Source organism: Passer domesticus, chromosome 7, assembly GCF_036417665.1.
Source record: "Passer domesticus isolate bPasDom1 chromosome 7, bPasDom1.hap1, whole genome shotgun sequence".
In the NCBI taxonomy this organism is placed as follows: Eukaryota; Metazoa; Chordata; class Aves; order Passeriformes; family Passeridae; genus Passer; species Passer domesticus.
Genome location: NC_087480.1, coordinates 38,655,498 through 38,677,759, shown reverse-complemented (window position 1 = coordinate 38,677,759; position 22,262 = coordinate 38,655,498). Strand labels below are relative to the sequence as shown.

The window sequence follows — 22,262 nt, the reverse complement described above, 5'->3', positions numbered from 1 at the left end:
CGCATCCCGGGAAAGGAAAGGGAAGGGAAAAGGATATGGAGCGCTGGCGGCGGGGCCGGAGGGGTGGGCAGGGCGGGGGAAGCAGCGAGCAGCCCCAGCCGCCGCCGCGCCCCGGCCGTGAAGGAGGCGGAGGAGGGCGCGGGGCGGCCCGGGCGCGGCGGCCCCGTCCGCGCTCCCCCTGCCCAGCCCCGGCCATGAATATGTAACTCCCCTCTATTTCCCGAGCTCCATTGCGGAGCCGCCGCTCGCCATATTGTGCTGCGGGGGCTGCGGCGGCACCGCCGGCCACGGACCGAGGCGGCAGCGGCGGGCGGTGAGCGCTCCTGCGGGGCTCTTGTCCCTGCGGGACCGGGGCGGGTGCGGAGCCGCGGGCGCCTGTGCGCGGTGTCCGAGCGGGGCTGACCCCGCGCGGGGAGCCGGCCGGGCGGCTGCCGGGCTATTCCGGCGGGGCGGGGGTCGGGGTGTCCGGGAGGAGCCGTGGCCAGCGGCCCCATGGCAGCCTGGAGCCCCCGTTGCCCTCAGCCCGGCCGTGCTGCAGGGCCGCGGGGCACCGAGCCGCCCCCAGGGCTGGCGTGGGGCTGCCGAGCCCGGGGCAGCCGGGGATCCATCTGTACGCACATACCTATATGCACGCAGCTGTCTCGCTATACGTGCACATAGCGATGCATGTGTAGGTGCATGTGTGCAGCTGCAGCAGTGGCAGGACGCGCGGCTCCACCGCAGCCGCAGTAGCGCAGCAGCAGCCGGCGAGCGCGGCACGGCCGCTGCCAGCCCCGGCAGGGGACAGCTCAGGGACACGGACACGGACACGGCCCCGAGCCGCTCCCGCCGCCTCTGCGCATCGCCCCGCCGAGCACTGCCATCCTGCTGTGATTTATAGCTCGGCCTTCCCGGTCTTTTGTCTGTCCCGGAGCCCGTGGCGAGCGGTGCTGGCGGGGCGTGATGCTCGCGAAGTGGGGCTGGGAGCCCCCCGGCTGCTCCCGGGAAAATGTCGCTTCCCACAGGGCAGCAGGTGCAGAAGGACGCTGTGCCGGGAGCTGAGGATGTGTCTCCTCCCTCCACATCGCTCCCGCTGCTTCCCGTACGAATTTAGCACTTGCTTCTTGCCAAGTTTTACATTCTGCAGGAGCTCTTCTGGATCGCTTGCCTTCCTTGCGCCAACCCTATGGCACCTGTGTTTATGGAACATGCATTCAGCAATATTCTTCTCGGGATTTTTGTAGGCTGTTTGTTTTTCAGACCCTCTTCTATGGAAAATAATTGGATCAAGTGTCTAATTCCACAGAAATCCAGAGGACAGCTAGTGGAGAAAGATGATTTCCAATATAATTCATAATCCAGCCCTGTTTGGAAGTGGTTGTAGCTCTCTGTGATAACCATGCACTGCACATGGGCTTTTAAGGATCAAAGGGAATTGCTTGCGTTTGAAAAACCGTGACTGGTGTGCAGGTGAAATTATTATTGCTTGGGGAGAATTCTTTCGTCAAGTGTCATTCATTCAGTGACAAAGACTCGATTTGTCATAGGAGTTCCCTGCAGAGGTGCTCTGATTTGTATTCATCTGTGTTTCCATTAAAAACTTGTGTAATGAGATAATTTGACTTTCTTATACATCATGTCAAGCTCAGAGCTGACATTCAGCTGTCAGCGAAGACAGAGGCGCTGGCTGTGACAGCAGCGGATATGGATAAGCAGTATATTTTGAATTAAAAATATTTGTTGGAAGGATTAGCTTTATCATTTGTCCGGAGATGGGAGGAATTGTCGCTGGACAGCACGAGCTGCAGTGTCAGGTTCGAGTTTGGGGCTGGGTATGACTCTGTGACAGTGCCTTTCAGCAATGACAGACAAATCAAGAGCATCTTTAAACCTCACTGCCCCCATGAATGTCACTGTGCTTAATAACTGCACACTCACAGTGTTTAATAATTTTGTTGTCTGCATTCAAGTTTATGATAATAGAGGGACACAGACATTGTATTGGAGCTATTTTTTCACTTCTTCAGTGGCTAAAATTGTTGGCCTTTGGCTTCAAATATTTGAAGCACGAGCCTTACTGCAGCTGCCAAGAAAAGCACTTTCTGTCACGTCTTAGAGGTGAAATAATATGCAGGTGCCAGCAAAATAAATTGCATGGGATTCCCTTGGTCAATGATGCTTTGTGTTTTAGGAGTGATGAGTGGTAATGGGTTGAGTGTAAAGACTTGGCTGGGCATCTTGGGTGATCGGAGAATTCTGACATTTTCAGTGCTCTGCTGTCATTGAATAGAAATATAGGCTACAGGAAAGCCATTAGTCTAATATGTGAAAGAGATATTAGGATAAGTGAATTTCTTCATTTTTTAACTCTTTGCTTACAAAAAAAAATGTAATGGGGGAGGGAAAGGAGCTTTAAATATGAGACTCCAGTCTGCGACTGCTCAGTTGTATTTTTCTTAGGAGCACTGGATCTCCTCTTACTGAAGCAGCAGCTCTAGGAACATGCATGAAAAAAGCATTGGAGTAAAGGAATTCCTTCCACTTTTTTTTTTTCCTTAAATACCTTTTACCTATTCTTTTTCTGAATCGGTCAGCAGTTTCATAATGATGCAGACAGAGAGTAAAGAGATTGGTGAAGAGATGCTGTTGAGCCTCAGCTTGCTTCTGCTTGGTTTTCTGTTAATTCAAATAACTGGCTGTCAGAGCTAAAATTCTTAATTTTCGAAGGAATGAGCAGCATTTGATATTGTGGAGCTGTTTAGACTTGTTGCAGTGCAGAAATATTTTAGGAATTACCCCTGTCTGCTTCTCCCCCACTTGTGGATCCTGGAGCTCTCTTGCAGACAGCGGGGAGTTAGCAGTAGTGTTCTGCTCACTAATTAAAACCTAATAATTCTTTACTCTTCGTCTCTTGGGGATAACATTGCACTGTTTTGTGTAAGCATTGGGTTAAACTGTGTTAAGTGTTGCTCCTGTAGTACTGTTCACAAAATGGACAGTGTTACTTGTGAGGGAGTCCTTGAAACACAAATTGTTCTTTGCTGTTGCCCAGTTTTAGGTGAGAGCTGCCTGCTTGCCAAATTCACTGTTTTGCTTTTATATATTTATTGTAGCTATTAAGTCAATCAGACATAAAATTGCTTGAGTCTTTTTGTCTCTCAGGTGTTGTGGGGGAGTTTATTTTCTGTTTATTAATAACCAAGCTGTCTTTTTGTTCTCATGAAGAAAATTCTGTCACTGTTGGTTGTAGCTTCACTGCCAAGTGGGAGAGCAATCCTTATGGCTCTCTAACACAGCTCTTGGAAGGAACCTGGAATCCTGCACATACCTCTGGCAGAACCACTCACAGCATCTGTGAAGATGCAAAAGATTCTGAATTGTTGTGCATGGATGTTCATAGAATTTTGTTAAAATGCACAGAAAATTGAAAGGCCACAACATAGGTACTGAAATGATTAAACTTCACCTTACTAATTGAAGTGCTCAGGTCTTGCTTTTGGCAGCTGTTACTTCAAGGACACAATAAGAGAGTGGTTAGCCTCAAAAAAACGTGCCAGCAGAGCAGGGCGAGGAAAAATTAAAAACTAAACCTCATTAAAAATATCCTAAGGCAACACATATCATGAATTGTTTATACAATTTAGTTGCTGTGACGGATTCAACTTTCTGGAGTTTGAAGCTTTACTTTTGTTTGCTCCCAAAAGTTTTCAGTCCTTTATCCCTCCTGTTCTGATCTGATAGAGCACTGAAATGAATTTTAGAAAGGAACTTTGGCTTTTCTCCTTCCTAGCTGGTGATTAATTCTGAAGTCCAAGGTTAATTTAAGAGATAAAGAACTTAATTTTTGAAACTCACCTGGGTAGTCACAAACATACTATACAGTACCATGCTTCATAATTTGAAAAACTTGGCGTAAAATTTAACAAGCAGCAGATAAAATCACAATTCTACTCACTCCCCCCAGAGCTCTGCTTAATGTTATTGCTTCACAGGGCTAAATTATAACTTGGTATTGGCTGTTTTCCTTTTTATATGAATTCTTGGCAAAGTTCTTTGGCACGTTTGAGGTCAAGTGTTTGCCTGATCTGTTGACCCACATCAGCAGTGAAAAGTTGCTGTTCCTGTAACAGTTTTGGCGTTTGTTTCTACTCCTAGCAGAAGGCATTAATGTTGTAGCCTATTTTCATACTGCTTTGGATGAGATATAGGTGATGGGAAAGGCTAAGTTCCAGGATATGAGCTCTAATGATTAAAATAATCTTACTGTCTGATGCCTTAGAACAGTGGGCAATGTTTGCTTTTGTCTGTGTGTGAAACCTGAAAAGTTTTCAAATTAATCCTTTAAGATTAAAAAAAAGCTAAGCTTTGTAATTTAGGAATAGCTTGGGTTTGACATGTGATGAGTTTGAGCAGGTGAATTCTGGACACCTTAGAGGCAACTGATGATATAGATAGTTCTCTGGAAATGTCATGGTATTTTTATGTATTCCAGTTTTTCTAGCTGAGGAGATGTCCTGGAGGGTAGGGTACAGAATGGGGAATAAGGAGCTGACACTGAGGACTGAAGGTTACTGGCAGGAATGGAGAGATCTGGGAGGTGGTGTGAAAAGGCCAGATGCATACAGAGTACAGACCTTGTTAGAATAAACTGAAATTTGAGCCTCAGCTCCACAGGAGGGATGTACCTGGGCTCAGGCTGCTTCAATGCTGCTACACTTTCCTGCTGTAAATATACAGAGAAGCACCAACCTAAAATCAGTCAGTCCTTTGTGTTGTGTCCAGAAGTACATGGCTGTTCCCCACACTCATAAAACAGCCTGGAGTTTGATCAACAGTTTAATTTGGTACTTTATTTTCCCCTGTTGCCCTTGACATCTAAACCAGGAGGATTATCTCCCTTTGGCCACTTCTGTCAGCATGGGATTCATGGAGCCCTTCCAGAGGTGTCCAGATGCACAGCAGATGGTTTGTGTGAGGTCACACCCCAGTGTCTCCAGGCCAGGAGCAGCAGCTTGACAGCCAGATTGGAAATGCTGCCCAGCTCCATGCATTGATCCATCTCAGGGCCAGGGAATTGTGAGTGGCTGTTAGCTGCAAGATTCCATACCTCAAAGGCAAAACACATTCTTAGGGAAGTAAATACAGCCAAGAAGCTGTAAAAGACCATGTGCTTCCAAGCCCATGGGTTTCAGAAATGCCAGTGTTATTTCAGTCAGCTGTCATCTGTCCAGCAGCCTTCCAGAGATTCCATAATCACAGTATTAGGTGTTGTTACTTGCTTTTCAAGGGAGGATTTTTTTAAATGATGAAGAGAAATGCTAAGTTTATGGGAATTTGGGACTAGTTATCAAGGAAATGAAAACCTCTGCTGTGGTATGACTGAGAGGGAAAGTCATGCTGGGAGAAGGTCTTTGGTGTTTCCAACTGTGGGGGCTGTTAAACTGCACTGATGCCTTGGATTTCTCTGCATTCCTCAGTTTTATTGGCTGTTTTGGGACATTTTTGAGTCTGTGGTCTTGAATTAATGATACATCTTTCCCTCCTGGCTGGGAGTGCTCTAGGGCTGCACTGAGGTTGTGTCTCTTTGCTAACTGCTCTTTATAGAGTGACAAACCTTGGATTTCTCAGTATTTTAAATGTAGCACTTGGCACAGTCTTGAGTGTGGGGAACATTTGTCACTCATGTATTTACAGATAGTTTTATTGCATTAGTAGCTTCTCCATTGTACATTCACTCACTATCTGACATTCAGTGAGAGTTTACCTATCCAAATGTAAAATTTGTGTCTTAGTATTAATTTTCTGGTTTTATTATAGCTAAATTGTTTTCTCGGCCATAGTGGGGCCTATTGATATAATTGATCAAAACATTTGAATGTTAATCTCTTCATTTCCTTCTGTAAATAAAGTAGGAAAACAGGATGGCAGGGAGCCAGGTGCAGACACTGTTAAATTGGGATTGTCAGAGTGGTTATCACATGTTTAATTTTCAGTGAGCATCACTTCAGTTGGAACTGAAGTTGGAATGGCACAAAGTCATTGCTGGTGGTCAGGGCTCTAATGATGCAGGTGCTTTTAAAGCCAGCTCAGGGATCCCTGACATGATCATGCCCTGACATGAATCCGATCCCTGTCTTGATTCCCAGCCACACTGTTGCCCAGGAGTGGCTGGTGGGATGGTTTCTTTCCATCATAGAGCATGGATCCATGGTCCATAAGAGATAAGGGCCACGTGGTTTTAAAGCAGGAAGAGCAGGGTTAGATGGGATATTGGGAAGGAATTGTTCCCAGTGAGGGTGGGCAGGCCCTGGCACAGGGTGCCCAGAGAAGTTGTGGCTGCCCCTGGATCCCTGGCAGTGTCCAAGGCCAGGTTGGACGGGGCTTGGAACACCCTGGGACAGTGGAAGGTGTCCCTGCCCATGGCAGGGGTGGCACTGGATGAGCTTTAAGGTTTTTTCCAACCCAAACCATTCCATGATTCTATGATGATATGATTATATGTAGCTTCTTCCTCCTTTTTTAACTAATTCAGAGTTTCTGTCCCCCACACACAGTCTGAGGGTGTGTTTGCTTGTAAGCTGAACAGGTAGAAAGGACCATGTAAAAACCTGTTAATTGTTACCAGAGTCCATTTCTGAAGTATGTAATTGGTATGTGAAGTTTCAGCTTCATAGTTTGTATTAATTTGCATTCTTTAGCAGTCTTTTAATTGGTGGTGGTTGTGCTTTGCACATGATAGACTTCTAGTTAATGTATTTGCAATATATTGCAAAATATATTTGTAATGAAAAATATTTCCACTCTGTGGAAGTGCTGTGGACTACTCAGTTTTAACCATAGCAGGCATTTACAAAGGAGCTCACATTCCTATCAGTATTAACTGATAAAATGTTTAGTAATCATTTTGAAATTAGCCCACCAATGTGCTTTCAGGGTATTCCATGAATAGCTGGAACTGTTCACTTGATAACACTGATGTTTAATCTCTATCTGATCCTCAGGAATTTGCAGTTTGACAGCTAATCTGCACCATTTACAGCTCTATTCTAAGTGCTCTTTTTCTTAAATGTGTGGCTATATCATGAGTTTGTGGAGGAAACTCCCATTTTTAAGCAGACTTGTTGGATATTCTTTATAACATATCAGGTGTCTGAGGGCCCAGTTCCCTTGTTGCTGTTTCTGCATAGTTGAGACAAATGGATTCTGCTCTGTATAAATCTGGTGGTCACTGTTGTCCCCAGAAGCCTTTCTTTTGTGGGTAAGGAGGATCTCATAGGATGATACTTGGCCACCTGGATTGTAAAAGGTGTGAGGACAGGAGCAGGTCATGTGCACCTTTCTCCACTCTTTGTTGTGGCAGTGGTTTATTGGCTGATCACTGTCACTTGCTGTTGGCTTCTCTCGTCTGTCACTGTCTGCACAGCAAAACTAAGGATAAAGATCTCTGATAGGGAGATAACCCCACAGAATAGTTTGGGTTGGATGATACTTCCAGTGACCACCCAGTACAATCCCCTGGCAAAAGCAGGGCCAGCTGATCAGGTTGGTCACTACCACACAAGTGTGGCTGTGTCCCAGAGTGGACATCCCACAGCCCCTCTCAAGTGACCTGTTATTGGTGACCCCTGGGCTGTGGCTTTCTGCTTTCAGGTAGGATTAGCTTCCTCTGTGGATTCTACTGCTCAGCACTTCTTAGCAGTGTATTCTGTCCATACACCTTCTGTCATGGGAAATACTTTCTCATTTTGGATTTATTACATTGAGTAGTTGTTGCTTTATATCTGGCTCATGGGGGGAGATTTTAAATGGGGTTTTGGTGCCTGTAACAGTGGATCTGATGGATACCAAGTCAGACCTTATCTCTTGGATGTCTGCAAGGCTGACAACATGAACCTTGCCTGTGGAGCTGCCCTGCAGAGCCACTGTGCTTTGTTTGCAGCTCTGAACATCAGTCCCTGAGGCTGGGTTTGTTGTGAGCATAGACCAGGTGTGGTTGTGTCAAGAGAAGATGACTCTGTGCATGGCTCACAGAATACGGAATTCAATTTGCAAACAGAGGTGAAGACCTTCTGGTAAGGGATGTTGTGACGTTAAAGGTGATTGGGAAACCAAGGCCTGATGGCTGAATGAGCTCAACCCAGTTCAGTAGGACCTTCCTGTCTTGAGTTTACCCCTTCAGAGATCAGGGTATGACCAGAGTAAGTGCATTATAAACTCAGCAAGAGACAGCTTGAGGAGTGGTGACAGTAACGAGGGATGGGAGGCACAGCCTGGTGTGGTGACATCCTCGTTCAGGGTCACTGAGGAGGGATTTCCAGAGCAGGGAACAAAAGGAGCTCCAGGCCAGAACCTGATTTGGCTCTTTCCTGGGGGATTTTTGATCCAGAGAGGAGCATCACTTCAGAGTGAATACTAAACATACTACATTATAATCTAGCACCAGTAGTCCTAGATTACAACTGGATGTAAAACTATCTGAACTGCCAGGGAACTGCAGGAAAGCTTAATTCCTTCAAATAGTGTCTTCCAGATTGTGTGGAATTTTTTTCCAAATCAAGCTCTAAGCCAATAAGTAAAACCAAAAAAAACCCCTTAAATTTCAGAATGCTTTAATTGGATTCGATATGAATGATTGAGTTCTCTGTGAAAACGTGCAGTTCTGTTCCCAATACTAGTCATAGTGTGAGAGAGAGTAAAATTAAAGCTCTAAACCTGTTAAATTTCCAAGTAACTGCACTATGAATACCTGTTTTTAAAAGAATTAATCCTTAGGAAGAAAAACCAGAAATGGTTGAAGGTGCTGTTGAATTTGGCACACTGAATAGAGGTCTAACTGTCTTACTGTTTTAAGTCTAAATATTTACCTTTTATAACTTGGAACAGAAATCAGTTATTTCTAAGATTTTAATACTCTCTGAAAATGTGTGTAATCTTTTTTTTTAAAGAGCCTGATGCAATTTTTTTTTTCCTCATAAGTGTTTTTTTTCATGAAAGTATCACAGAAAGTTGAATGGGGGTGGTGTGGTTATGGTCACACCTGAGCTGGGTTTGTGGGTTCTCTTTCCAGCTGCTTGGTACCATTCCAGCCTTTCTCTGATCTCAAGGTGTGCTGACATAACCACACTGCAGATGCTCTTTAGCCTTTGCTTGGGCTAAAACAGGCCCTGCAAAGCATTTTGGAGCATAATCCAGGTTGTGAGGGATCCCTGATGGCATCCCCTGCTCCCTGTTTAAAGCAAGACCACCATCCAGGTTAGTGCTGGGCTAGAGCTCAGAGGAAATGTTATCTACTCAGAACTGACACATTTTCAGCAATAGAACTAAGGAGCTGTTACTCATTGGTGGATCTGAGGGTGGAAACCTGTGAAAGGTAAGATGGGAAGGGCAGGAGCAGAGAAATGGTGGTGTTGAGCTCCTCCTTTGGCTGCCCACAGATCTCACTGGTCTGCTCTAAGTGCTGTTAGCTGGGTTTTATTTTTACTGGACAGCTTCAGGAGTGGGATGTCCAAATGCCCACCCTACTTCAGTCATGATTATGTTGGAGTAAATATTAAGTATATTTCAGTGTAAGAGGTTGTGAAGTGGATGTGGTGTGTAACAGGTGTGGATATTAGTTTGCTGGAGTTTTTTATTCAAGCACATTGGGAAGAAGGACACCCCAGCCAGTGAGCAGGCAGGAGATCCAAGAGCCTTCCAGACAGGGTGTTCCTTACTGTTACTTTTTCCTGTAACTCTGTTTTCTGGCATTTCAGGAACAAGACTTACTTTCTTAAATTTTTAAATCCCAACTGGTTTTCTTCAGATTTGTTGAGGTGTAATATATTGGTTTACCAGTCAGCTCTGGCTTTGACAGTGACAGATGTGTGTACCCTGTAGTTATGGAGTTTGTGCTTAGGGTTTTTGCTGTGCCTGAAGACTGAGTCAGTCTGAAGGGTTGCAGGGGTCCATAGAATATTGATTAAGGTGGTTTTCTTAATGATGGACAAGAATGGCCCTCTGGCCACAGCATTAATCCAAACAACTACTACTTGTTGATGCTCTGAGAGAGAGAGGTTTGGTCTGCCAGAGAACAGGGTTAGATGGGATATTGGGAAGAAATTCTGCCTGTGAGGGTGGGGAGGCCCTGGCACAGATTACCCAGAGAAGCTGTGGCTGCCCCATCCCTGGGAATGTCCAAGGCCAGGTTGGACAGGGCTTGGAGCAGCCTGGGCTAGTGGAAGGTGTCCCTGCCCATGGCAGGGGGTTGGAACAAGATGATCATTAAGATCCCTTCCAATCCAAATTGTTTTGTGATTCTGTAAGTGTGGTTTCACCCCAGTTAGCCTGTTGTTGTGTAACTGGTTGCTTTCCTCTTATATCCAGAGGGAACAGACAAGTCATAAAGGTAAAAGGATGATAAAAAGTCTATGGCTGTGGTGTGTTACAAGTGTTTTCAAGGAAGGCTCATGGGGGTGTCTGACTTCACATTGTTCCTGGTGCTCACATGTGTGACTGTGAAGAAGTGATCCCACCTTCGTTATAAAGTGGGAAAGATGCAAAATGTCGAACAGTGGAAAAGTGGGTATTGTTGATGTGAAATCTGTCACAAAGTGTGAACTGGGAAAAGGAGTGTGACAAACCTGTCATATAAGACTTTTTTTGAAAAACAATGCCAAAAGGGATGCAGAGGAAGAGTGAATTATGTCAGTGATGTTAGGAATGTGAAATTTCACTGGACTAAATTTCCGGACTGAAGAACAAATGTGAGGTTTGATATTTTTTCTCTATCTTCTGTCTGTTTGCCAGTAGTAGTTGATAAAAAGACTATTGTACCTTCAGTGTAGAAACTTTACACTTCATATTTTTCCCTCGGAACAGTGTCAAGAACAGGAAGATAATCTTCCTTCAGCTCATGAAAAACTTCCTACTTCTGTAGCTCTAGAAACAATCAGTCAGTGTGACCTGAGCCATACATGATTTCCTGCTTTAAATCTAGTAGCAGTGGACTGTCCTAAAAGGAAACTGAAGAATCAGCTAAATGTAGAGGTGTTTCCCACCTCAATTCCCCAAAGAAATGGAGAATGTAATTCATTGATGCAACATCTGAAGCAATGGTTCACTGGTTTTGGTTTTGTGACTGCTGGTTGGTACTTGGTGGCTGTTACGTGGTCAGTGCAATTCTGGGTCAAAATGCCTCTCCTGTTTGTGGGATAATGTTTGATCCTGGTGCCAGCTCTGGGTGTTGCTGGGTTAGATTTCAGCAGTGTGAGGAAACACAATCCAATCTGAGAGCCACCAGTGCCAGAGGGAAGAGAAGTCAGGCCTCGTTCACATGCATTTTTCAGGAATGATACAGCTATGGCAGTTGTAGGGGATCAGGGGAAAAGTTGAGCAGGCTTACTTACTGATCATCAAGAAGAGTAAAAACTCCATGGAGCATAATTTGTTTTGTTGTTGATCCAGCATGCTTGAATTGACCACGTTTCTGCTGCTCCTCAGGTTTCCCTTGCCAGAGGCAGAGGAGGTGTTTGGTAGTGACAGGATGGGTTGTGTGGATCTCTGCAGCTTTCAGCTGGCTTTAAAGCCACTGGTTTTCTTCTTAAAATTTGAAAGTACCCTCACTGCAGCCCTTAGGGTGAGTGAAGCACTTGGCATCTCAGATGAGAAGGATTTCAAGTAAAGCTGCTCAGTTACTCATCAGCTGTACAGAGTCCTGTGCAGTGTAGCCTCGGGCTTGTAGGCATGGCTGCAGGATAAATTCCAGACTCACTGAGTCTGAAAAACACCTCTAAGATCATGAAGTCCAAGCTGTGCCAGGTCCCCACCGTGTCACTACCACCAGAGCTCTGAGTGCCACGTCCTGGCCTTCCTTGGACACCTCCAGGGATGGGGACTCCAAACCCTCCTGGGCAGCCCCTTCAATACCAGCCCACCCTTCCAGGAAGAAATGTTGGTGTTAATGTGGTTGTTGTGCAATGGATGGGTTTGGTGATGGCCTGGCCCCCAGAGCTGCTCTTCTGTGTTAGTTGTTCTCCGTTCTTTGACAGTCCACGAGTTCAGGTGAGGAATTACTTGTACACACAGGGGATGCTGGGATGAGCTCTCCACTCAGATGTGGAGAGCAGGCTCTTGTTTAGGACAGGCTGGATCCTCTGGGGCTCTGCTGTCTTGGTTTGTGTGCTCCAGCAGGTTTTGGCAAGGGTTGTGATTAGCAGCTTCATGAATTTCTTTCAGCTGCTGAAATGATGGTTAATTGAACGTGTCAGTTTTAAAAGCACACAAGAGTGGTATCCAGTGCAGACACTGATGATGTTTGGTCTCTGTTAGAACAACATTAAAAATCCTTATCCTGGAGCACTTAGCTTCCTGTACACCTGGAATTGCCTTAAATATTAGTGGAAATTAGAGCACAGAGAAACAGTGTTTCCCTTCTTTGCTGAGATGAGTCACTTAATGCCATCATTAAATTCATACACTGAATAAGTGAAATAAAACATTGGCAGGACAGCCCAGTGCTTCAGTCTGCAGCTGGGGATGTGGTGGCTTCTCACCTCTGCTGGGCTGGTGAAGTCTTAACTGGACATGGGACTTCTCTGATCCCCACAGAGGAACAGGTCTCTTGTGACAAACTGTGGTTATAGGACATGATATTTACACAGTAAAACTGGAGTTGGAGATAGACTCTGAGAGGAAATGGAGTGACAGAAAAAGGAGGAAGAGCTTCAGACTGACAGAGGGTATGCTTGCATTGGATTTTGGAAGAAGTTGTTCCCTGTGAGGGTGGGCAGGCCCTGGCACAGGGTGCCCAGAGAAGCTGTGGCTGCCCCTGGATCCCTGGAGGTGTCCAAGGCCAGGTTGGACAGGGCTTGGAGCAGCCTGGGCTAGTGGAAGATGTCCCTGCCCATGACAGGGGGTTGGAACAGGATGGTCTTAAAGCTTCCTTCAAACCCAAAGTATTCTGTGATTCTATTTAATAGACATAATAGTAGATGTGGCTATTTTATGTCAGTCTTTTTTTCCCTCCTTCCTCAAAAAGAAGGAAAATACCAAGTGACAAAACCCTGATTTTTTGCGTCTGGATGGAATTAGATCTAATACTCTGCACAGCTTATCTTGCTTTTCCCTTCACAATTAATTAAAGCTTATATAGTGACCTTGTTCTCCAGAGAGTTTGGGCCTTTTTATAAAGAACTTAATGAGTTGGAAAATAGATTATAATGTATGTGATAGATGCCAATAGAAAATGCATTTGGCTGCTGAATTGAAGGATCTGTAAACCCACATTTAAAAAAGGAATAAAAGAAAGCATTTCTATTTCTTCCACCTAGAAAAAAGGTCTGCAATTGCAGTCTTGCCACTTACACAGTTACAATTATTTTTTTAAACATACCACTATCTGCGATAAGTTTACCTGCTCAAGGCAGGCATTTTTTGGAGTCATGGGAAGCAATGCCTCCTCTCCCCCAGCATAAAAGTATTTTCTATTCAGAAACATAATTTTCTTCTGTCACTTTGCAGACTTTTTCACATCTGCAGTGACTCTGTGTGGTAATTTTGCCTCATCTCATACAATAGTACTAAAATTTTGATGAAACAGAAGTGCAGTTTCTCTGGGTTTTAAAAATTATTATTTAAATTATGCAGTGACTGTGTTTCTCTTGATCTTTCAGTATCATTCAAACTTCTGATGGGAAAGCCCATGGGATGTGTTTTGAAGAAGGAAAAGGCCTTGTGGTGTGCTCCAGTGAGCACATTTGACTGGTGTGCTGTGTCCTGCCTCATTTTGCCCTTCCCCTCGGTGCAGGAATCAGACCCTGCTTGACCCATGTGCACATTTGGAAGTGGATGTTTCAGGAATATTTTCCGCATCAGGTGGCATTTGTGGCCCATGTTCTCTGGCCTTCAGTTCTGTGTCACTTTTGTTTAACAATTGAATTGATTTTTGCCAAGTGTTCATGGCTGAGCAGCTCCCCCAGTTCTCCTGGAGTGGTACAAGCAGGGGATTATCCTTGTGTGACACAGCAGAGCCTGGTACGTGGGGGGACGCGTGTTCCCTGGAGCCTCTGCTGGGCTGGACACACGCTGCTGTGGCTTGGGAGGGGAGAGGATCCTGAGCCAGACTCACCTGAGTGCTCAGCCCGTGTCCCTTCTTCCCCCAGCCATGTCTCAGGCCGTGCAGACCAACGGGACGCAGCCTCTGAGCAAGACCTGGGAGCTCAGTCTGTACGAGCTGCAGAGAACACCCCAGGTAATCACAGAGCTGTGGGACTGCTGGGCTTGGGAGGGACCTCTGGAGGTCACCCAGCCCAACCCCTGGCCAGGCAGGGTCACCCACAGCAGGTGGCACAGGGGCACATCCAGGGGGGTTTGGAATGTCTCCAGAGAGGGGGACTCCACTCCCAGGTGTTCAGGGCTCTGCACCTTCCAAGGAAAGAAGTTCTTCCTTGTGTTGAGGTGGAGCTTGTTCTATTTCAGTTTATGGCCATTGCCCCTCATCCTTTACATCCTTACAAACATCAGAGCTTTACCCTCTGGCAGCTCTGAGCAGAGTCTGGCACTGTTCTCTGACACCTCTGGGAGATACTTATGTGTATTGATGAGATTCCCCTCAGTCCTCTCTCCTCCAGACTGAGCAGGCCCAACTCCCACAGTCTCTCCTGATCAGAGAGGTGCTCCAGACCCCTCATCAGCTTCATGGCCTCCCCTGGACCCTCTCCAGCAGCTCCTTCTGTTTGTTGTGTGTTGCAGGGCTGGCAGCACTGGGGTTTTGTGTGCTTGATGTGTTTGTGTGTCGTGTCTTTTTGCTGTGTTCCCTCGGGTAAAACACGCTGTCTCCATGAGAAAGGGACTCAATCCCAGGAAAGAACCTTTCCCTTCTTTGCTGCCAGGAAGCCATCACAGATGGCCTGGAGATCGTGGTGTCCCCCCGGAGCCTGCACAGCGAGCTCATGTGTCCCATCTGCCTGGACATGCTCAAGAACACCATGACCACGAAGGAGTGTCTGCATCGCTTCTGCGCTGACTGCATCATCACTGCCCTCAGGAGCGGGTACGGGAGCACTGCCAGGGAGGGGACACTGCCAGGGAGGGGACACTGCCAGGATGCGGTGGGGACAACGCTGCCAAGGCATGGGGAGAGGACACTGCCAGGGCATGGGAATGGGACACTGCCAAGGATGGGACACTGCCGGGAAGAGGGATGAACGCTGTGGAGGAAAGAAGGCTTGGACAGTCCACTGCGCTTGAGGTGGAAGTGTCCTTGGCAGGGGGTTGATGTGTGACAGTCACTGTGCACTGGGAGTTTCTGCATGTGCAGCACACCTTTCAAATCCAGTTTTTCTATGTTCAGCCATCTCTGGAAGATCAAATTGCTTCCTCACGAAAAATAATTTCATAATTCTGTTTTTTGCAAGGAGTTGAAGTCCTTTTTTGTATTCTTTTCACCCCTTAGATCCAGTAACAGTAAAACAAAAATACACATTACTGACAAAAATGGGGTTCATTTCCCTTATTCTTCCTTTTCCTAACAATACATTTCAAATTATGTGTCCTTCAACCATTTCAAATTATGTGTCCTGTGAGTGTTGGAAATCATGGAATCACGGAATCCCAGAATGGTTTGTCTTGGAAGGAACCTTAAAGCCCATCCAGTCCCAACCCTGCCATGGGCAGAGACACTTTCCACTGTCCCAGCTTGCTCCAAGCCCTGTCCAACCTGGCCTTGGACACTGCCAGGGATCCAGGGGCAGCCACAGCTTCTCTGGGCACCCTGTGCCAGGGCCTTCTCACCCTCACAGGGAAGAATTTCCTCCTAAGACTATGCCTCAGTATAATGTCCATCAGTCATCCATTTTTTCTAGGTAAAAATCCATTCAGAAAACTAAGAGAAGAAGGGAACATGGGACTTCTGAGCTCTTCAGTCTAAATAGTTTGCTCAAACATACTTTAAAATAAAAGAGCAGCAGGGAGAGATATGTTTGGGATCTTTGTTTAAATATCTGCAGCTACCTGATGTGTCAAGAGACAGAAGCCCCTTTCCAGATTTACTATAAATACTGAGTCTTAGCGAGCACCTTGACCAAAAATGGAAGCAACAGGGTAGACTTTTGTTACTGCTGGAGAGAGTTAAGTGTTGTTTGCCTCCTTCTTGTCCATGTCCAGGAACAAAGAATGTCCCACATGTCGCAAAAAGCTCGTTTCCAAAAGATCCCTGCGGCCAGACCCCAATTTCGACGCTCTCATCAGTAAGATTTACCCGAGCCGGGATGAGTACGAGGCTCATCAGGAGAGGGTGCTGGCCAGGATCAGCAAGCACAACAACCAGCAAGCCCTGAGTCACAGCATCGAGGAGGGATTAAAGATTCAGGCTATGAACAGGTACGTAATCACCTCGTTTGTCCTTAGGCTAAAAATACAATGCCTGTCCTCGTGCCCTGTGGAGCTTGAGAATCTGCTCCTCTCCTCTGGTATCTGCCAAAACAATTTTTAACCTTTGGCAAAAGGATTTTTAACCTTCTGTCTACTACCAGAAATGTCTATCACTGCCTGTGACTTCTGTGGCAGCCTGACAGAAACTGCAGCTTAGCTTTACCCAATCATGTCTTAGATAAGAAACCATAACATCAAGAATCCTGTACCCAAATGCTATCCTTACGTGCCAGTGAATGCACAGAATACCAGGACTTGGGGCTTAGTTGTGACCTAATTGACAGGCTGGAATATGTGGTGTTTACACCATGGTTATGTGCATTTGAACCTAAGAGAGCCAGCTGGGAGAAAGGCCCCAAGCTTTGCATTATAAAGCATGGTGTGATTTGGTAATTCTAATCACATGTGGATGTGATAAATCTAATAATGTGTAATAATTCTAATCCATGCTTGGATGAAAATAATGGTCTGCAATTGAAGTTAAAAGTCTTAAAACATAGCTAAAAGGTGTTTGAGGGCCATGAAAAAATGGAGAGTTCTGTCTATGAGTATCTTTCTTTACTGAAGAATTAATATTAGTAATTTTTTTAACTTTAAATCTCTCTGAAACGTTCAGTGCTTGCGTGTGCACATGCCTCCCTTGGGGAGGAGGTGTGCTGTGACCTGGCTGGGTTCTGGCTGGGTCAGGGTGTATCTCTGCCTGTTTGTGGCCAGGTTGCAGCGGGGCAAGAAGCAGCAGATTGAGAATGGCAGCGGGGCCGAGGACAACGGCGACAGCTCCCACTGCAGCAACGCCTCCACACACAGCAACCAGGAAGCTGGGCCCAGCAACAAGAGGACCAAAACCTCAGATGACTCTGGGCTGGAGCTGGACAACAACAACACCACTGTGGCCATAGATCCCGTGATGGACGGGGCCAGTGAGATCGAGCTGGTGTTCAGGCCTCACCCCACCCTCATGGAGAACGATGACAGTGCACAGACAAGGTCAGTGGCCCCTTGCCATCTCCAGGTATTCTGCTGCTATTTCCTGGAGATTTGGTTTTCCATCACTTCTTGGGGCTTCTGAACATCAATTTACTTCAGTCATACCACATCCTGTTTAACTGTATCACAGGATGAAGTGGCAAGGACCCTAAAACCCATCCAGTGCCACCCCTTGCCATGGCAGGGACACCTTCCACTAGCCCAGGTTGCTCCAAGCCCTGTCCAGCCTGGCCTTGGACACTTGCAGAGATCCAGGGGCAGCCACAGCTTCTCTGGGCACCCTGTGCCAAGGCCAGATGCAAATAAGCACTCTTCCCTTCTTTCTCTTCCAAGTCAGGTAGATGGTACTGCTCAACTACTATAAAAAAAAAATAGTTATAAGCTGTTTTAAGCCTTTGATCATGAATAAAAATGTTTTTAAGGATTTCTAGCATTGCAGTTCAGTAGTGGGATGATGGTGTTATATCAGCCTCTTTGTACTTACTCTAAGATTCTTTGGGAATAAACAAACCTTGTATAAGCGTCAGCAGTTTCCAGAGCAGCTTTGTGTTAGCAGGATTTGCAGGCTGGCAGCTTTTCCTGACTTTTTTTGTTCATAATCCAGACCAAGCACAGACTGCAAGTTTGGCTCACAGCAGTGAGTAGTTTTATGGTGTTTCCTCAGGTCTTTTCTTGGCTTTCTCCACTGATGAGACATCTCTCTGTGATGTGTGTAAACCTATGCAAAGCTTCAGCTGGGAGCTGTCTCTAAAAGCTTTTTCAGAGCTGACCTTTAATATTTGGGGCGTTGCAGAAAGCTTTTCCCACAGCTGCTGCTCAGTGATGACTGACGATCTGTGGGAATCCTTGGCTGCTGTCACAGGTACATCAAGACCTCGGGCAACGCCACGGTCGATCACCTGTCCAAGTACCTGGCAGTGAGGCTGGCCCTGGAGGAGCTGCGCAGCAAGGGCGAGTCCAACCAGATGAACCTGGACACGGCCAGTGAGAAGCAGTACACCATCTACATCGCCACCGCCGCCGGCCAGTTCACCGTAAGCACCGCGCTGCCCGCTCCCTGGCCAGCCACAGCCCAGCACGCACCCCTGCTCAAACCCACCCAGCTGGGCTCACAGGAAAATTCATGCCACCAGCTTATTTAGCAGCACAGCAGTTGCTTTTTGGGAAAAACTTGGTTGGTAGAAAAGGAGGCATAGAAATTAATTGGGGAAAATGCAGCGATGGCACCAGCCATGACCTGGCTTACGCCATTCTTTTCCAGTTAAAATTGAAGAGGGGAAAAATATTACTTCACTTGAGAATCTTTAGCTTGTAACTTGTGCCACATTATTGGTGATTCCTTCAAGCCAACACATTTAAGCATTGATTTAAGTAGCCTGTTTCACAGCACACCACCAGATGACCTCATTTGTTCCTGTTCTGCTGTTCTCTTCTAGGTGCTAAATGGCTCCTTTTCCCTGGAACTGGTCAGTGAGAAGTACTGGAAAGTGAACAAACCCATGGAACTGTACTATGCCCCCACCAAGGAGCACAAATAAGTGCTGGGAAACTGGGATGGAACTAACTCTTTTTATAGCTACGACTTCTTTAATATTAAAATAAGGCACCACCAGAATCTTCATGGACAAAACACGTGGTGCCTTCAGGCACTCTCACTATACTCAGTAATATGACTAGACAGTATTTAATTTAGTCTTTGGTTGGGTTTTTTGGTTTTTCCCTGGGAGACTAAATGACCTCCAGTGCATTCCTGTGTTTGATATGCTTTTTTGTTCCTAATGCATGATGTCTGATCCAGTGTTCCGGTTTGGAATGGCTTCGTTTTGTCCAGGTAAATCTGGATTTCTGCTCCATCAGATACAGTTCTAGTAGCCTCTGTGAAGTGTGGAGTGTTGGGTGGCCAAGGAAGTCTATTCAATAGTAGCATATGCCAAGGAATGTGTTAAATGTTGGAATTTGGTGTCTGTTATCCATCTGAAGAATTGATTGGTAGAGAATGGATTTGGGATAGTCTTGCAGCTAGAGGAAATCTGATCCCCTAGGAAAGGTTCATTAAGATATTTTCTTGTGAACAAAGGAATTTTGCATCTTGTAAGAGGTATTGCTGCCCATGGCAGGGGCTTGGACTGAGATGGTGTTTAAGGTTCCTTCCAAGTCCAACCATCCTGGGATTTTGGGATTCCAAAGAGAGCTGCAGTGAGAAAACTTGACACTTTAAAACCTTGCTGTTTACTGGGCTTAATTGAATACTTCAGTGCAAAGTGGTTCATCAGATTGGTTTGGTTTTGTTTTTGATGGCTATTTCAGTCAAAAAAACACCCTAACACCCCAAACCCATAACTCTTCTCCATGCAGGACATGCCAGTCTTGATTCCTGCCTGGCCCCTCCTGCAGTGTTGCCCTGTCCTCACAGCTGAACTGAAGGAAATCTGGATGTTTCATAGCCCTGCTCTGTTCCCTAGAGGAGGATCTCTGTTTTGAATGTGCTGTGGAGAACTGTCCAGAAAACTTTTTGTTAAAGCAAATCCCCTAAATTCCAGCACACAGCCATCAAAATGCTTTGCTTTGGGGAATTGTGCCACCCCAGCAGGGACCTTTTCCCAGTGTCAGTGTGAGTAGGGAAGACTTCAGTTGTAAGCTGCTCCAAGACTCTACTTTTGTTACTTTGCCATAGCTTTAACAAACATGGCTTAGCACTTTGGAAGACAACTTCAGTACTTGACAAAGTTTACCATTTAGTGTCTTACATTTAGGCTCAAGTTTCCCAACGTGGCAGTGGGCTGTGCTGTAAGGCCAGGTTGCTGCTGGTCATTTGCATGTACAGCCCTGGTTCTGGACCTTGCTGTGGCTCTGAGGGGGCAGCTTGACCTGTCCCATGTCCTGTCTGAAGGGAAGCTGTCACCATGAGGTTCCCTTTGCTCTAAGACTTGCTGATGAACCCTCCCCTGTTTGCCCCTGAAGCTCGAAGCAAAAAAGAGTTGGTGGTAGGTGGGAAGCACCAGGCTTTACTCCACATGCTGTGGTTTACACTCCTCCTGTAGCCTGCCTGGACTCCCACTGGCTCTGGCTTGTGATACAAAAGTATTCTGCTGCTCGGGGATTCTCCTGGGAAGGACTTGCCCTTCCCTGGCTCTGGGCTTTCCTAGCACTTGTAAATAGTGTCCCTTCTGGCTGCTGTTCAGATCAGCTTTATCCCGCTGTGGAAACTGCACAGGCTTCTTTGAGTAACTTAATTATTTCCTCTGACTGGAGAGCCTTGGGCTTTTGTGACATGAAATGGAAGAGTTCAGGCCCCAGAGCACAGAGGGGCAGCTATTAGGGACCTGTTTTTGCTGACTTTGTGAAGCGTTGCTGTATAGACTGTAGTGCATGTCCACGGAATATAACGGGGGGTGGGGGAGTGGCTGTGCTAAATGCTTTAAAGTTACTGGGGAAAACTTCTAGATTAGTGCCAGCATCCCTCCTGGGGGGAGCTGAGGGGAGAGATAGTCCCTTAAGCAAGAGAAGTTGTGAAGCTGAGCAGTCTGTCTAGGAGCTGTCACTTTGTCTCCAGTTCTTTTGAAAAGCGTGAGAGAATGTGAAGCTTTTATTTTCATGTTGTAGTGAATTTCCTGAATATTTATGTTCTTTAAATATTATATATATAATGTAGTTGTTTGATTAAACCATTGATTGCACTGTGACTCTTTAGTGCTATAAGCTATTTTATTTTCAAAATGCCATTATTCTTCCCCCTTTTAAAGCCATGTTCTTTTGTAAGTACATAATGTGTGTTACGTACGGGTAAGCCTAATATCCAACTAAACTATCTCCTATCCAACTAAAGTCCCACTGAAATGCTCAAATTGACAATAAAAGCAAAAATGTTATCAACAACCTGTTGGGAACTGCAGTGCTGCTTCCTCTTGTGGTAAAGGACCCCCTTTGGGCAGTGTTTGTGCTGCCACGCCTGGGGCTGTGCAGGTGCAGCTCAGCTCCACCAGTGGTGGCTGTCACAGTCCCCTGAGAGCAGCTCAGCTCCTGAGCCCTGAGTGAGAAATAGGGGCACACAGAAGGTGCCAGCTCTTCCACTGACCTGTCACAGGTGCTGCTGTTCCAACCAGATCCTGCAGCCTGAGGAAGGGAAGGATTTTCACAGCACTCAGGTTAAGCCCAGCAACTTTGGGTGCATTTAACTATTAGGCAGCTTCAGTCAATAGCAGCAGAGAGCAACTGTAATCAACCCTTCGGCTGAGGTGCATTATTTAGAGATCAAATTTTGTTCCTTTCCTTGTTTTCTCTCTACATTCACCACAACTTCACCACAAGGATGCACCTTGAGTTATGAGGCAATGCTTGAGTATGCCCAGTGTAGTTTCTTGAGATGCACTGAAAATGAACAGTGCCTGGTTGAAGAAATTCTGCTGCTCTCTGGGCCACCACTGGTTACCCAAATTGCCTCTGAACAGCTTCAGCTCCCAGGAAAGCTTCCTGGCCATGTGGATCCATGCAAGGAGGAATAAGATGTGCGAAGCTCCAGGCTCAAACCTACAGTAATGTTCTGCCAGGTGATTATGGCAGGACTGACCCTACCTGGTCAACAGCAGAGACAGCTGCTGAATAGGAAAAGAATTCCAGAGGCCTGAGTTACCAACACCCTTCAGCTGGTCCCTGACAGATTACAACAGCTTCTGCCTGTCTGGCAGAGGAAAAGAGCCCAGACTGTACAGACAAGTCTGAGTTTCACTTTTACTGCCCTTCCAGATACCTGGGAAGAGTTGCATTGGCTTGGAAAAGGTATTCAATACCTTTGGCTCCTTAAAAGGAGCTGCAAGAGTAATCAAAGGTATTTCCCACAAGGGGCTTCACTTAAACTTTCTTTTTAACCTACTTTACTGTAATCAGAACAA

The 22,262-nt window shown here is 46.1% G+C and overlaps 1 protein-coding gene across 2 annotated transcripts; it reads left to right on the top strand.

Moving 5' to 3' along the window:
* The first annotated feature begins 87 nt into the window (after nucleotides 1–87).
* On the top strand, nucleotides 88–21,249 carry RNF2 (ring finger protein 2). 2 transcript variants are annotated; one of them, XM_064427798.1, is made up of 8 exons: nucleotides 88–313; nucleotides 13,629–13,989; nucleotides 14,118–14,206; nucleotides 14,847–15,007; nucleotides 16,120–16,335; nucleotides 17,101–17,373; nucleotides 18,236–18,407; nucleotides 18,810–21,249. In XM_064427798.1, exons 2-8 carry the CDS (start codon nucleotides 13,914–13,916, stop codon nucleotides 18,909–18,911), a joined length of 1,089 nt encoding a protein of 362 aa, XP_064283868.1. In that variant the 5' UTR covers nucleotides 88–313; nucleotides 13,629–13,913; the 3' UTR covers nucleotides 18,912–21,249. The 2 variants fall into 2 exon arrangements, with proteins under 2 accessions (XP_064283868.1, XP_064283869.1); XM_064427799.1 differs by lacking the exon at nucleotides 13,629–13,989 and having other exon boundaries at nucleotides 89–313.
* Nucleotides 21,250–22,262: the final 1,013 nt, after the last annotated feature.

Bases quoted from the DNA above. Each gene is read 5' to 3' on its own strand.
- RNF2 (XM_064427798.1), top strand. From the start codon at position 13,914: ATGGCTGAGCAGCTCCCCCAGTTCTCCTGGAGTGGTACAAGCAGGGGA. The intron at 17,374-18,235 runs GTCAGTGGCCCC...CTGCTGTCACAG, and splicing joins GATGACAGTGCACAGACAAG to GTACATCAAGACCTCGGGCA. The intron at 18,408-18,809 runs GTAAGCACCGCG...GTTCTCTTCTAG, and splicing joins CCGCCGCCGGCCAGTTCACC to GTGCTAAATGGCTCCTTTTC.